This window comes from Protopterus annectens, chromosome 3.part0 (genome assembly GCF_019279795.1).
Source record: "Protopterus annectens isolate FY-2018-M chromosome 3.part0, PAN1.0, whole genome shotgun sequence".
NCBI lineage: Eukaryota > Metazoa > Chordata > Ceratodontiformes > Protopteridae > Protopterus > Protopterus annectens.
The window spans coordinates 241,023,446-241,039,629 of record NC_056731.1 but is presented as its reverse complement, the minus strand read 5'-3'; the positions used below and the strand labels follow the sequence as shown (position 1 = coordinate 241,039,629).

Genomic DNA, 16,184 nt, shown 5'->3' with positions numbered 1-16,184 from the left:
TTTTGTTTCACACACATTTAACACGCAATGGGTATTGGATATTATCACCATATAAGTATGTCACCTCATTACATTGCTTATACTCCATATGAATGCTGTCATGCTGTGGCCATGTCTGTTTGCCTGTACTGGTGTTCCTACCTATCAGCACATGCTTGGATGTGTGCACATGAATGCTGTTGACATTGATGCTGTGTATATGTCACATATCGTCACATACACTACCTTCACAGACATGGGCAGTGACAATGCAGACATGCACATGGGAACCTTTCCTAGCATGTGTTTTGCCACATACATCTACACACGCACTGTACAACAGTTCAACATCCTGCCACGTATCACCGCTGCTGCACATGTGATGCACATGGGACAATGGCTATCCGGATGGTATTTGATTTGCAGGGATGGTTATCAACTATAGCATGTACGGCCAGGATCATGTAGTATCCTGTATGCCCTGGGCCATGTATGGCCATAGGATGCCAGGCTTTCTAGCTGTATCCAACAGCCATGTCCCCAGCGACAGGTGAATCAGTGCCACATTACTGATCCAGGCAGTCATTGATACATCTACCATGCGGTCATCGCACCAGGTATGACAGAGATGACATGTACAGCTTTGCTGGACAGGGTTGCATGGTATGGCAGGATTATGTCACATATATGGCACAGGGATCTGTCCGGCATGTGGCAAACCCTGTACTAGAACTGTGGCTGTCCATGACGTATGTCTTTCAGATCAGGATATGTATGTGTAGCATGTCCAACATCACAGTGTTGCATGTCTTTATGTAGGGTAGGCAGCATGCTACATAGTGGAGATGAGGATTGTGAAGGCTGGTGGTGCCCATCCCAGCATGGCCAATACCCTTTAAAGGTGATATTGATCCAATATTGGTCATGTGAGTGCTGAGTATGGCTGTCCAATGATCTCCATGCTCATGGATGGCACCCTGTCATGACTTAGGTTGCCTCTTATGACTACCTAATAGCCTTGGTGATGTCACTAGCTCAGGGAGGTAAACTGCACAGCACTATCCCTTACACACAGTGTCCATAATGTTGACCGCTGCCGAGGTGGTAGTTAATGGATACATGGTTATTAACATAGCGGCGACAATGCAATAAGCTGCTGTCAGATTGTGCACATATGTCACACACCTCACCCACAAAGCCCATGCTGTATGTTATCCATAACACTGAGTCAGCTATTGCTCCTAGGTCATGGCCATTCACATTCTCACATATGCAGATGACACCCATTTCTCTGCGTGGTATAGGCTACAATGACAGGGGAGTACAACACATTAACCCAGTTTACTGTAGCTGCCACTGGTGTGCTATGCACATGTCACTCAGACACCTTTTGTAGTGTTGCTTCTGTGAACAGGCCACTGCTAGAACACTCCTGTGACATACGATGGTACATGCAGTATACTGAGTGTAGGTGGATGTGTGATGATGTCCACTGACCTGTCACAGGTATGCTTTGTGGTGTGCATACATCAGTACTGTAATCTACAGCTGTACTGCTAACATCTACGTTGATTAAGGTTCATAGGCTTTCAGACCATACTCAGCAGGGTGATAGTGCTGTTCCCCCCATTATGAGTGGCATCTCCACTTTGTGGGTTGTGATGATTGTTAGTGTGATCCATTCCATATTTTCACAGACTGCCATGAACCTATGTTTTACATGGCAGTGTATGAGTAGAGCCAACTGTTTTGCCATATGTATATTGTACGACCAGGGATTTGGACAGGTCACATGCAGCCAGAGTGTACCTTGTACCACGATAGTTATGTTTCAGGGGCTCTGTCATGTTCATGGATGTGTGATTGTGTACCTATTGGGGGGGGCAGTGAGTTGAAATTACCCGACACACTATCTGTATTGTGTGTGCATGCTCAGCACTTGATCAGAACATGTACACACTTCATGAGCTACTAATAACTTTATCACTCAAACCTACTAATTTCCTCCTGGTAAACACTGTTTGTCCTTACATTTCCAGCATGCTTGCAGTACAACAGCTGTTGTACACACTTACCTCACATATCTTGTGAGTACTGGTTGACTAGACAGGCATGTCCAGATGTCAATTACCAGTGTTATTGCCTGTCTATATGATGACTGTGGGCAACATGTGGCAATATAGCAATCGGCTCATGTATGCAGTCAATGATCACCTCCTAACATACAACACTACAGCCTGTGGGAGATGCACATATGTAGCCATGCTGGAGGTAAAGCTCTCTCCAACACAGACTTACCCTGACAATCATGTGGGGATGTTAAACATTTGCAGCACACACCATTCATCACATAGTCTCAGTAGATCTCTGCCACCACAGGCCACACATAGTAAGTGTACGACATTTGTGGAGCCCCACCATACTACTCTATGTAGGCAACAGAGTCAGCCCCCCATCACCAAACACAACACCAATTGCTTATAGGCCACAGACTCATGTGTGCCCATCAACTACAGCCAATAGGGTGTTATAACATACACAACACACTAGTCATAGGTGACTCTGTAGGCGGTCACACTGAAGTTTCACTCAGCAGGCCACACAAGATGATAGTCACTGACGTTTGGCTGCCGGGTAACAGGATCCACAATGTGACCTATGCACTCAGGTCACTCCTCAACAGGTACAATATGGCTGTTATTCTCCACATTAGTGTGAGTGCCCTGAAATGTAACTTCCTGGACTACATGTACAGGGACATGCAATAGCTGTCCGATCTTGCAGCCCAGGCAGGTATCGCCCTAGCCCTGAGAAGCATTCTGCGTAAGTCCTGACTGATGACACAGTGGAACAATGGAATTATTCACGTCAACAGTTGCCTATGCATCTGGTGTCATTCCAAGGGTATCCAGTATTTATCTGCTTTGACTGACATGGTCAACAAACCTCAATGCTTTGCCACAGATGTCCTGCACCTGTCGGCCCTGGGATTATGGTTAACATCTCAAGCTCTTGCTACTCCTATACTGCCTGTTTTAGACACATTTCAGACACATATTCACCACCTGAATAAGTACAAGCAAGCAAAACCTGAGGGTATTGTTACTCAATGCTTGACATCTCCATCTCACACGCACTCATCCGAGGCACTCCTTATAATGGACCACTTTGATGTCTCTGCAGTGACCGTGACTTGCTTCTAGACTCCGGAGAACACCCCTGCACTGACAGGCTATTACACAGACTACACCTTTCAGTCATGTAACTGGGACCACAACACCCACGGCAGAGGTGTGTCCATATGTCACAGGGATGTACACACCTCCATGCTGGTGGCTTAGCACGATGCCTCAGAGGCAATCCAAGTGCATAACTGTGGCCAGAACTGCTGTACAAATTGTAGCTTGCTACAGATTCCACAACATACCCCATGGTTAACATCCCTCATTTCTTGGTGTACTGGAAAGTAGGGTTCACACAGGCACTACTGATGTGACACTGACACTACCACACACCTAACTATGCTACCTACTCATGTACCAACACATTAGGCCAACACCGTCATGGGTTGATAAACTTCATTTGGCTGGGTCAACATATACACACCACCACCAAGGCCAACAATATCGTAGACCTGGACATTACCAACATGTGTGACTGGTGTAACACAACTGAGGTATCCCCTTGTTGTTCAGTTCCAAATGTATGGTAATCACCCTTGTTATCCACATCACGGCACCACAGCCTTCACAGAAAACACAGTACAATATTTCTACAGAGCCAACTTCATGCTTTGTTTGACAGGAGTAGTAATCGCCATGACACCCGTGTAGATGGACAATATAGTTACAAACACAGAAACATTCCCAACTGCACTTCATTAGCACTTACAAAACTGCATGGATCATGCTATTCCACACAGAGCCATGACAGTACCCATTACATAACGGATGCCCCTCTGGGGGTCCACTGCCATGGACATACTGCACGACAGGAGGAGACAGTTGCAAAGTAGGGTACACTTCCAGGGATGGTGTGGCTCCCTAGTCAGCCTCAGTTGGATTCTGGGATCCCTTCTTACATCCACCAACACTAGCTACATCAACATTATTGCGACACATTCAAAGAACTACCACTAAGCATTATGGAGGTATGTCACTACTCTCTATAGCAATACCCACATCTGCTCTGACATACAACGGTTATGCAGACACATTACAGAACTGACTAATATTGGCAACAACCTGGCAGCTAACTTTACACCCCTCTTACACCCTCATGGGCCCACATCTATACAGGATCAATGCAGAGTCCCTGTGGTCATGACTACGCCATTCAGACCTGCTCTCTCTAAAGCCTGGAACACACACTCCATGTGACCATCCTACATCCCAGGCTGCATTTTACACAAACCTCAGAATGACATGGATCCCCACTTGGGCACCAGATTCACTAGTAGCCTTGTATCAGGCATTGTGGACCCTGACTGGCACACAGCAACAGTTATCACACTCCACAGAGGTGGCGCCACAATGGACCAGAGGTACTATTGCCCTATACACCTGACTAGACTGTTCTGCTAGGCTATTGAGAACATCATCATGGAAGTCCTTCACAGAGACATTGTTGGCCTACACACATTTGAAACCACCCAGGTTGGGTTTCTTAGATCCACAACATGGCTCCTAAACCTGGTGGAGTCCTGCAAGACAGTTACCAAGGTCGTAGATGATGGTAAGGGGGTCCACACAGCCAACCTTGTCCTCTCATTGGCTGTCAACACCGTTCACCATTCTGGTATTGTCACTATGCACATCCACCTGCACAGCGACCCATACATCCTGGGATGTTATGCACAGTGGCTCACGGACAGGACACACAGTGAGGGTAGCATACCATAGTTCCTACTCTACATCAGTTACAATTGGCATACCCCAGTCCTCAGTCATAGGGACCCTCATGTTTGTTATGGACTTCCCTGAAGTAAATTCCAGCACAGATGGACTTTCCCTAAATAGGTTTCCAGACAACTGCAAATTAAGGGCCATAATTGATTCACCAGCTAATATACACACCCTCCATATGGATATCTGCCATCGGTAACATGGCCTCAAGCAGCATGGCAGACGGTGCATAGACATACCCTTTGGATTACAACAATCACCCTGTGACTATCACATAGGTGGTGGTCCCCTACATACATGAGATATTATAAGGGATCATACTACACACATAGATAGCACCCACTCCTTTGATAACCTATTGCCAAGAGGGAGTGGATATCCTTCTACATGGCCACCATAACCTGTACTGGTTTGTAGTCGGAACAAAGCCTGTCATTGTACCTCTATACTCCTGACTTATGAAACACATTCATGGGTACAACACCCCCTTTGGGGTGTACCTTACGGGACAGCAATAGCTTTAAATACCACATTACCACACCAACAGTATTACTCACCTCCAAAGGATGACGTATGCAGCACAACTACTGGAACCCCAACTGTAGTCATTTGCATACTCGGAGGTGACCTCTGCTGAACATACAAGGCCCATGTACACACCAATATTGATGGATATGCTCCACATAAGCAACATAAGCAAAGGCCACTTAGAGCGACATGCTTTAGGATATGTACCCAAATGCTACGATGAGTAGCATGTGCTGGAGGGATACATTCCCGAAACAGACACCCACCATGCTTTGGAACATGATTCCTATGTACATCAGACAGGGACACTCACTAGCACTCTTCACGAGGTACCTCGATGGGTGGATGGGGGGCAGACATGTACACCAGGGATTACTGCAGTGGCTGTACTGTACACAGGTGCAGGAAACAAATGACTGTGCTGTTCAAAGGCACAGGACATTAACCTAGGGAGGTTCCACCAGTGACAACACTGTATTAGGGCTTACAAATGGACGTGGCCAGACAGCATAGTACCTAACTGTGAATCTATGACGCTATTATATGTCCTTTGTGCATGGTTTATTGAGTAGCTCTTCCATTTCAATTAGCTATCATGCTGTTACACTGTCTGGTGACTACAAGACATATGTATCCTGTTAATGTGTATGTACTAATACACATACTTTGTTTGCATAATATACCAGTCATGCTATGTAAAATATTTGACTTATCTACCTACAATAATGTACTTTACACATATTTGAGACATATCCCATGATGCAAAGCATAATTGCACAGCGGGACCACTTTAGGCATATTATTCTCATTATACACCCATACATATGCCTACTGTTACTGTATATCAACATACGCTATCCCCTGTTATGGCACATACTTGTTGGACATACCCTACCACCAACAGCGGCTGGAGTGCAATTATGTTTAAAGCCCTTATGTGGCATCCCTTGTGGTGTCTGGGGTGTTTACCTTGTGGCACACAGCAGTACACACAATTTCTACAAGCGTTACTATGCTCAACAAGACATCACTACATAATACCTTTTCCCACTGTCTGCATTGCATACACTTTCATTTCTACAGCACAGGCACTACATGCACTAACATACTGAGTGTTCTACATACCTTCTTAGTGGTCTGAGTATACAATACTATCTGTGTTACACCTTTCCGCTTTAAATGATTCAATGGTATGAGCATACGATTTGAATGTATGGCAAGCCCTCGTTTTATACGTGGATACCTGTAACATGTGGTATCCTGCCACCAATTGATGTTCTGGAGTAGATTATTACATGCACATCAGCTGTGCAGCTACTCCATTGGCCAATTACACGGCAACAGTGGTGTATAATTGAATACTCCACTTGGGCATTGTCCTTTTGCCCTACCTTTGAGGGAGACGGTCTGCATGTATTATATTGTGATAAATTGCAACAGCTATATGGAGAGACCCGGATACTCTGAAATCATGTCCCCCGTGGATTGTGTGTGACGGCTACAGTAAATAGTTCCACATGTGAATGTAGCTGTTATCTCAACCATCTGTTACGAGACTATTGCAAATGAAACCTGTAACATAGGCGTCTGTTCCATTGTACAACAGCAACAATTTCACATGGTGCCATTACAAGTGTGTCTCTCACAAGGTATGTTAACACTTCTGCAGATGTCATTGAGTGAGTGGATGTTTCTGATGTTATTACAGTCTATATTGCAATTGTTTTGGCTGTGGGGCAGATGTAGGTGGGTGTACATAGCAGATAAAGGTTTATGGGGACTGCATTTATACAAATTTCATGTGTGTGTGGGGGCCCCTTCCCTCATTGAAGACCTGTCATTCAGTAGACTAATACTATGGTTATTCCAGGCTCAGTCATTAAACCATTGTTAGCATAGCATGCAGGTGATGTTGATCCTTCAATCCCTCCCAAATACATCAATAAGTACTGAACTGTTGCTACATGAAAGCTGTCTTGTGTATGTCTGTCACAAGTATTTGCACTCATTGCTGTTGTGTTGGTGACTCCTACTCTTTGTCCTGGGTTGCCACCTTTTCAATTGGCCATATTGGGACATTTGTTGGGCACACATCAGGGTGTAGAGGCCTACACAAACACTGTCAGTACAAAGGATAGAACTTACTTTTGCCCTACATTGAACCTTTTATTCTTGTAGCACTTTAGCTGCTTATTATGTTTCTTCACAAAGTTACGTATTTGAGAGATGGACATAACTATTACATGCAACTATTACTTCATATATCGGACATCACTATGTCCTACAATCACGGTACTTTTGCCATATTTAATATTTGTTGTCAGGACACAACTGCCCAAAGAGGGACTGTCCCTCTCAAAGAGGAACAGGTGGTAACCGTATGCTTAAGGCCGAATATGACCACAACTACTGTAATAATCTACCTCCAAATTTGCACAAAGAGACCCACGATGCAAGCACACACAAACACACATTACAGTCCCACGGAAACACACAATGCACTCTCAGCATGAACTTACACATACTACAGCAATCGTAACCACACTTATACACAGTACCTACCTGGACCGCAGCACTGGCAGCGATAACTACATGTCCCTTGACATCGTGATAATATTACTCGTGGTTATACTGTTCAGGTACTGTGATCTTTCTGTCTTTCATCCTCGTGATTATGCGTGTCGGTATGTAAAGCATTCGATAGTTGGCAGTATCCTATTCATTTGTACCTCCATGGTTGTGTACATGTCGTTAACCTGTCTTTATATTCACAGATATATGTATTTCCGTATATATCGACATACATCTCTCTATCACCCTTTCTATCCCTATTATTTATATATATATATATATATATATAGATAGATAGATAGACAGGGAGAAGGAGAGAGAGTGTACACACCTTTCGTTGGGTACATGGTGGTGTATTCTGTTTGCTGAACCCCGCACTTTTGTGTTCTAACCTGTCACAATAGACACCTGCCATTGGTACATCTTGGGTAGCTTGCTGGTGGGTGAGTGTGTACATGGTTGCATGTTCTACTCCTGCCAGTGGTCGTTTTTCCTCTGAGCAGGCACTGTTAGTACATGACTGAATAATGTTGGTTTCACCTATTCTGGACATCCATGACCATGATCTGCATGGAATTCTGCAAAGCTTAAACCTGTTTTGCGCATATCCGTGTAGTCCTGTTTGAACGATGCTTACCGTCAATTGCCACCGCATTAACCCACTAACATGTGTTCCACGTGCTCTAATGACCTACATCGAACATCCATTATTCGTGCCATCGGGATTACGTTATGGACCTTGTATGACATGGAACCGGGTACATACACGACACAGTCCGTGGCTTTACCACTTGGTTATCTGTTGTTTGTGCAAATGTTAATGGTGTTTTGTATGTGGACTGTACTATGGCTGTTCCTCCATACTGTAGTCAAATGTGTAACTCAGTTTGTTTACATATGGATGATATCACTTCATGGTATGTCCGAGTGATGTTTAATGGATGTGCTCCAGCATTGGGATTCTATGTCAGAGTTTGCCGCACACTGTCATGTTTTACACCTTGACAGAACCATAACTGGAGAATGCTGGAGTAGCAGATACCTGTCATGGGTACTCCCCATGCTTTGGCACTACATCCCTACTTACACTATATGGAGGCCCTCATTAACACACCAGGGAATACATGCAGAGTAGGTGGGGAACAGTGATTACACTTGTGGATCCGGATATTGGATCTGCTCCACAGAGGGACAGTTGGTTGACCGATGGGGTGGCGATAGACACATTTTGCCTAGGCTGCTGCATAGCCTCTGACAATCGGGCATGTACCTACCAATGTACCTAGGCACCTATACATACAGTATCAACATATTCTGTTAGATTCGTTTACTGTTCAGGTGCTAACTTTCCTTGTTCCAATAGCTGTTGTGTGTAGGATTCACACAGTAGGCCACCTATACATTACAATTTGCAGGTGGTCATGTGTGTGTGCCATCCGTTTTACTGTGTGTGCAGGTGGAGAAGTGTGTCAGTCTGTAGGGACCTACACTGTCAGTGTATGTGCTATACGTTCCCTCTTTGCCAAGGCATGGGCATATTGGGCACGCCTCCGTCTGCTTACTGGGGCTGGCACAGGGAGTTCGTGGTCTGAATCCCTCTGTGCCTGTGATGGCCCTGGTAATTGTGGTGGGCTGTGAGGGCCTTCACCATTATGTCCCTGCTGCAGCTGTTTCCACAGGATCATATTATGTAGCATGGCACATACTATGAAGATGTGGGCACACATGCCTGGAGAGTACTGCAAGGCTCCACCAGATATGTCCAAGCAACGGAACCGTGATTTCAGCATCCCAAGCACATGCTCCATGATGATTCTGGTTTGTGCGTGTGCCTCATTATGGCGTTCTTGCATGGGTGTGTGTGCATTTCTGATGGGAGTCATCATCCATGCCTCCAGTGCATAGCCAGCATCCCCCACAAGGTGGCCATATGGGATGTCCCCCCCTGACAAATACCTGATACAGCTGTGAGGCATGCCAGATGTGGGAATCATGGTAGCTTCCAGGGCTGCCAGCACACACATCTGTAATAATGCCCTGGGCATTGCACATGACCTGGCAGTTGATGGAGTGGTATCCCTTGCGGTTTATGTAGTGCCTACCATGGTCTCTGGGTGGTGACTTGATATGTATGTGCATGCAGTCTATTGCACCCAGTACCTCCAGGTAGTGTGCCACATGGTGGAAGAGATGCATATTGATGGCCAACTCCTCCTGAGTTCGGGGGAAGTATATATGCTCACTGGCATGTGGTAACATGGCATCCAGGAACTGGTGGAGTACCCTGGATGTTGATGCCTGTGAGATCCTCATAATATCTCCAGTTAGCCTTTGAAAGGTACCTGTAGCTAGTATTCCCAAGCTTACACATACCTTCGTGCCTAATGAGATGGGTTTCCCTCTGTTGTTTCTGGCTGTCAGGCATGGCCAGCATAGCTCCACTATTCGCTATATGATGTCCCTGTCCACCCTGTAATGCTCTACTATCTCCAGATCATGTAGCCCCTGGTAGGTTACCCTTGGTCTGAACACTCTTCTCCTCCGCTGGGGCCTGAGGTGGTTGTCAGCATAATCCTCCACAACACCTTCAGTCTCCAACACATGCTGATGAATCACAGCTATGGCAGCTCCCAACATGTACATTGTAAATGTTCCCCATCTGTTTACACCGATGGTGCAGTGTTTGGAATACACAAGTGTGTGTGAGGTGCCTTCACACTTTATATTATTGTGCTTTGAACACTGATGATGTCATAGGGTGTGTATGTACATTAGGGGATGCAAGGTATCTTGTGTTTTACCACGGATACTGCTATTGTGCTGCCTTTGGTGTTACATTACATTTATCTGCCGTGGATTACCTCTTTCCCTTGCCTCCGCTTTTCTTAACAGTTCCCCTCCCATTGTCTGGCATGCATTCAGCAATCTGCTTTCTTGTTTTGTACTTTCCTGAACCAGGATTGTCTTGCCAAATGTGTTCTATTGCCAATCTACTGCAGGTTTGCTTTGCTCGGCAATTGCAGTTCTCTTTTCTCTGCAATCCGACACCTCCCCTATCCTGTTCTGCAGGTTGCTGCTAGCAGCCTTGTTAGCTGGCGTCAATTGCCCACTCTGAGTTAATAGGTGTTAATTGCTCGGTTCTACTCCTATTACCCTACTGTAGCATTTCCTTATTGTCTTCCCCTGAACTTCCTTTTTGGCCTGTGGTGCACGGCACGTTAGTCCGCTTACCGGGATTCGGGCACGTTTTCATCCACGTACACATGCGCTTTTGGGAACCATGTGCGCTCTCAACTGAGCAAAGCTATACCTACATCCATGCCCCTGTTCTGCGGCTTTGCTTAGCAATGGGTAGCCCAGATTTGCATTGCTCCAATGTGCTTAAAGCTGCAGTGGCACACCCCACAGCTGATGTCATGTATTCCTACAGACCACTCCTCGGTGTTGTAGCGCTGCGCTGTATTGTACATCCTTCGGCCGGTGGGACGTTTGCGATTCACTATTACTTGCCTCATTTGCATGGCATTGACTACTAATTCATAGTTACCGTGTGGAACGATGTCACAGGCCCTTAGCAACCCTTACAGCTTGATTGTGATGTAGCATGCATACCATTGACTATTATGGTGAAATCATGATTTTTGTTACATTGCTATTTTATGACATTTGTATATATTTTCCTTGTGTTCCTGTTTGCGCACACATGCCCTACAGTTGTCCTTTGCGTTACTGTGGCCATGACATTACATGTTATCTTGTATGTGTTGTGCATCTTTTCTTATGCCATTAGCTGTATATTTAGCGATTGGCATATGTTAACTTTGTTATATATGGGTCTGGTCCACTTCTGTGGATACAATGTTTTGTTTGTCAACATGTAAACAGTTTTTTTTGGTTTACATTTCTGTAGGCTTACGCTACACCTACGCCACTTCATGAATTGCTATGTACCTTCATTTGCATGCTGCTGTATGGCGCATGGGGTGATTTGCATGCCTAAGCCGGGAGTTGCGCAGATCTGGCGTATGCCGGTAGTGCACATGGAATTCGATCGTACCTGAATTGCTCAGTGGCCATATTTGGCATTATGCCGCCTGTGCCTGGCACAAGCTTCATGAATCCCGGGTTATATCTATCTATCTCTCTCTATATATACCTCTCTCTCTCTCTCTCTCTCTGTCTATCTCTCTATCTATCTCTCTCTATCTATCTCTCTCTCTATCTCTCTCTCTCTATCTCTCTCTCTCTATCTATATATCTATATATATATATATATATATATATATATATCTATATATATATCTATATCTATATATCTATATCTATATATATATATATATATATATATATATATCCCTATATATATATATATATATATATATATATATATATATATATATATATATATATATATATATATATATATATATAAGCACTACAGAATCATGAAAGCCCAAAATCCTGAAGACTAAAAAAGTTCAAAATCCTAACAACACACAATATACCAACACTTACTATATTCCAGCACAAGTACATACAGAAATAAATAAAACACAAACCGTATTGCTCTTTTCCAAGTCTAAGCAGGAGGGGCAAGCCCCCCTGCCCCCCCACCTCCTGCGACTTAAATATATCAACTCCAAGATCATACTTAATGTAGTAAAGTGCATTCTCAGAGTTGTTATATTTAAGTAGCAGGGGGTGTGGTGTGGTGGAGCTCCCCAGATGGGGGGGTGCAGGGGGGCTTGCCTTGATCTAATCATGTCTAAATGGATAAGTTCTTTCATATATCAAACATATTCTTAAAGTGCCCTGTCACAGTTCTGATCTTATCTTTTGACTCAAGGCATGTGATATATTCAATGTCATGCTGCATTTATCTCCCATTCATGCCTTATTTTACAGCTCATTATTTAAAATTCTTTTGTAAAATATTACTTTTCCCTGGATGACATCACAGAAAAAAAATCATTGGTGGCGATGTCAGTGTAGGTACTGCATGCACGTGCATCTGTTGGCTTTAATGGATGCAGCTCAGCTCATGTGCAGGGATTCATCCATTCAAGTCTATTGATGGACCCCCATGTTATCCCTAGAGTGATGCCAGTGAGCGAAACAGTAGAATTATGTGGAAATATCCTTAACAAAATGTTTGTATAGCTTTTTTTTATTGAGAAACCACTCATATAATTTTGGTAAGCTGAGGTGGAAAATATATTATAGCACTTAATACCACAATGTATATTCAGTCTGTGACAGAATGATTTAAAATAATTGTCTGATGAAACTTCAATGATTTGAAATGCTGTACTTCATGAATACTTTTAAAAGAAATAACCAGACCTGGCCATAGAAATGATCATCTCTGTGACTGTTCATCATAGGAAGTCTAAGTTTATTTGGCACTCATTTTAAATATATCATTTTAAACTCGTCCAACACATATATAATCACTCACAGCCTCTTCGCACTTAAAAAGTTGTTAAACATTTTCATGTAAAGGCGAAATGTAAGCTGAAATGTTCATCCCACCAAACAAAATTGTCCAAACTGTGTAACTGCATACCAAGTAGTCCACATCTTGTTATGCTTAGGTTTATAGGTTCATAGTTATACACTAGACTAATGAACACCAGGGCCTTTATAAATTCAGTCATCTACGTGAACTCATAGAAAAAAATACTTCAAATACACTGAATTTCCTAGAGAAAACTTGCTGCTTTTGTAATCATAAAAACTGCCACCATTTTTTTAATAAAACATATCACAGCATTGCATTGCCTATACTGTCCAAATATGATTCTGGGCTGTTAAACAAGAGTATTAATGACTCAAAATGTTATCATATTGCTGGTCTTCTTTATTAAGAACCGTTTAACAGTGATAATTTTACAAGTACTTTTAACCTCTGCAAATACTTTGCTATGCAAAAAATGTCACCTATTTTTTCCACCAAAACTTTTCTAAGCTTGTTTATCAAGTTATTTATCATAGATTTGCTGTCATTCATATCCTTCCTCCTCTCCCAAGCTCTAGTTTCTACCTCTTATTTCAAACCCAGCTTTGGGCTCTACTGATGACCAGATTTTTTGCCCAGTTTGCTTCTTAGTTATCAGTTGGTCACATCTGCAGGCTACTAGCCTGGACATTGTCCTTACCTTTGTCCTATTTGGCATCATTAAGTGGGCAGGAGGAGTAGGTTTTTGACAGTATCCAAATGCTAACAGGTAAAGATATATTCACTTTTATATCTTGTTTAACTACTTGTGATTAGTACAAGCGATGTTTTTACTTTGCAAATTTTTATCACTTTAATGTCCATCTCTCACTCTCTCTTGCTTTTGCTCTTGCTCTTTCTTTCCCCCTTCTTATAGCAGTCATTCCTACAACTTCATGGATGTAGACTCATCTTAACTCTGATGTTATTCATTTCAACCTTGTACTTGTCCCTTTCAGTTAAACAGTCATACTGTTTCCATGTAAACCCCCCCCCCCAAAAAAGAAAATACTGCCACCGTCTTCTCGCTTTGTTTTTGAAATAATATGCACTTGAGGTGAAATTTTTGAATCTGTTTCTTGAGCACATTAGTAATTGAGTTATGATTGACAGCACAATCAAAATCCTCAATGCTGCATGCACATAGCTCATAATGTCAATAACATGAAAACATGACACTTGAATGAAGCAAATAGCAATTAAACATTCTGAGAACAAACAGAAATATGGAATAATTCACATCAGATAATAATGTAAAACTGAGCTGTACAGAATATTCAATTAAATTTAATCAATAAAGTATTATTAGAAAGACAATTGGCCAAGCAGTATTTGGTGACATAGGTACAAAACTGTGAATTATCAGAAAACTAGAAAGAGATACAATAATACCGAGACAGCTGTCTGTTTGGAGTTTGCATGCTATTCCCACATTTGCATGCACTTTCATGGGTTCTCTAGTTTTCTACTGTCTCCAAAAACATGCTGATTGATTGGCTGCTGTACAGTGTCCTTATGTATAGTATTTGCCGTCTGTGGCCAGGATCATGGATGAAGATATGTGATGACTAATTCACTTACCTGGTTAACAAGTTAAAAAATTAAATAAATTAGAAAAAATGTATCTCAAAGAATACACGAAGAGGGGCACTTACAATTTAGACATCCAAATAAGACTGTCTGTAAGAAGTCATGAAATCAGTAACGTAATGACATCTGTCACATTGTAACTTTAATGCACAGGTGTAAATGTTTATGCTCCTCCTGTTATGTATGATATCAGCACACATAATATATTTTAAATGAATGACTATGTCAGACCACTGAAAAGAGGCACAGTAAAGTTTTCATTAAAAAGGAAACTTGCTGAAAGCCGTATTTATTTAAAGAAGCTAGTGCCAGCTATGTCCAAGGATATGATATTACTTGGAATGAGATAACTCAGTTTACTTGGATGTTTGGACAGAAGAAGCCTTTTCCTGGCTAGTTCTCAAATGAGTCATTCAGACATATATTGTACCACTGCTGACTAATGGCAAAGCATTCTCAGCTTAGCATACTTTAATTACATTTTTTATTTATTACTGGAAATACAGAACAGACTAGCACTTTCTTAACATTTTCATGCTATCACTTGTTTATAATAAAACAGCAAGTAGTCACAATAAATATTAAGGTACATCGTTTTCTGTATGAGAAATGCTTCCTGAAAAAGACAGAAGTGTTTTTTTCCCTCTGGGACTGCAAGATTTGGCATAGGATATCTGTCATTTTGATATATCTGCTTGTAGCCACTGTGGGTGTGTTTTACAAAACCTAGAGTGTAAGTCATCCAGCATGAATATTATTTTTTTTATAATTCTCTCAGTATTGTGTAATAGTAAGTATGTGGTCTCATCTTTTAAACTGGCACAAAAGGTCAGACAAAAATATAACTTGTGATCCACACATCATTTAGCTTATCCTTAGCAGTTTTATTTGTTTTCCTCTTTAGTGGTTATGTTTAATATTATGCAAGGTAATCCAAGGACATGTATGAAAATAACTGTCAAGTGTACTTGAACAAGCTAATCATATATAAACACACTACACACATTTATCTTGTCAGAAGTAAATCAAGAAGCTATTAGCTGTACTTGTATTAATACAGTAATGTTGTTACAAAATTTCCAATCCTTATGGACCAAATGCATAACATGCATGAT

General features: G+C 42.4%; 1 protein-coding gene across 1 annotated transcript in view; it reads right to left on the bottom strand.

Moving 5' to 3' along the window:
- Positions 1-8,535, bottom strand: part of SNX13 (sorting nexin 13) — a 1,298,295-nt gene extending 1,289,760 nt beyond the window's left edge. The window contains 1 exon segment of the mRNA XM_044065560.1: positions 8,375-8,535. Coding sequence (XP_043921495.1) covers positions 8,375-8,535 — 161 coding nt within the window.
- Positions 8,536-16,184: the final 7,649 nt, after the last annotated feature.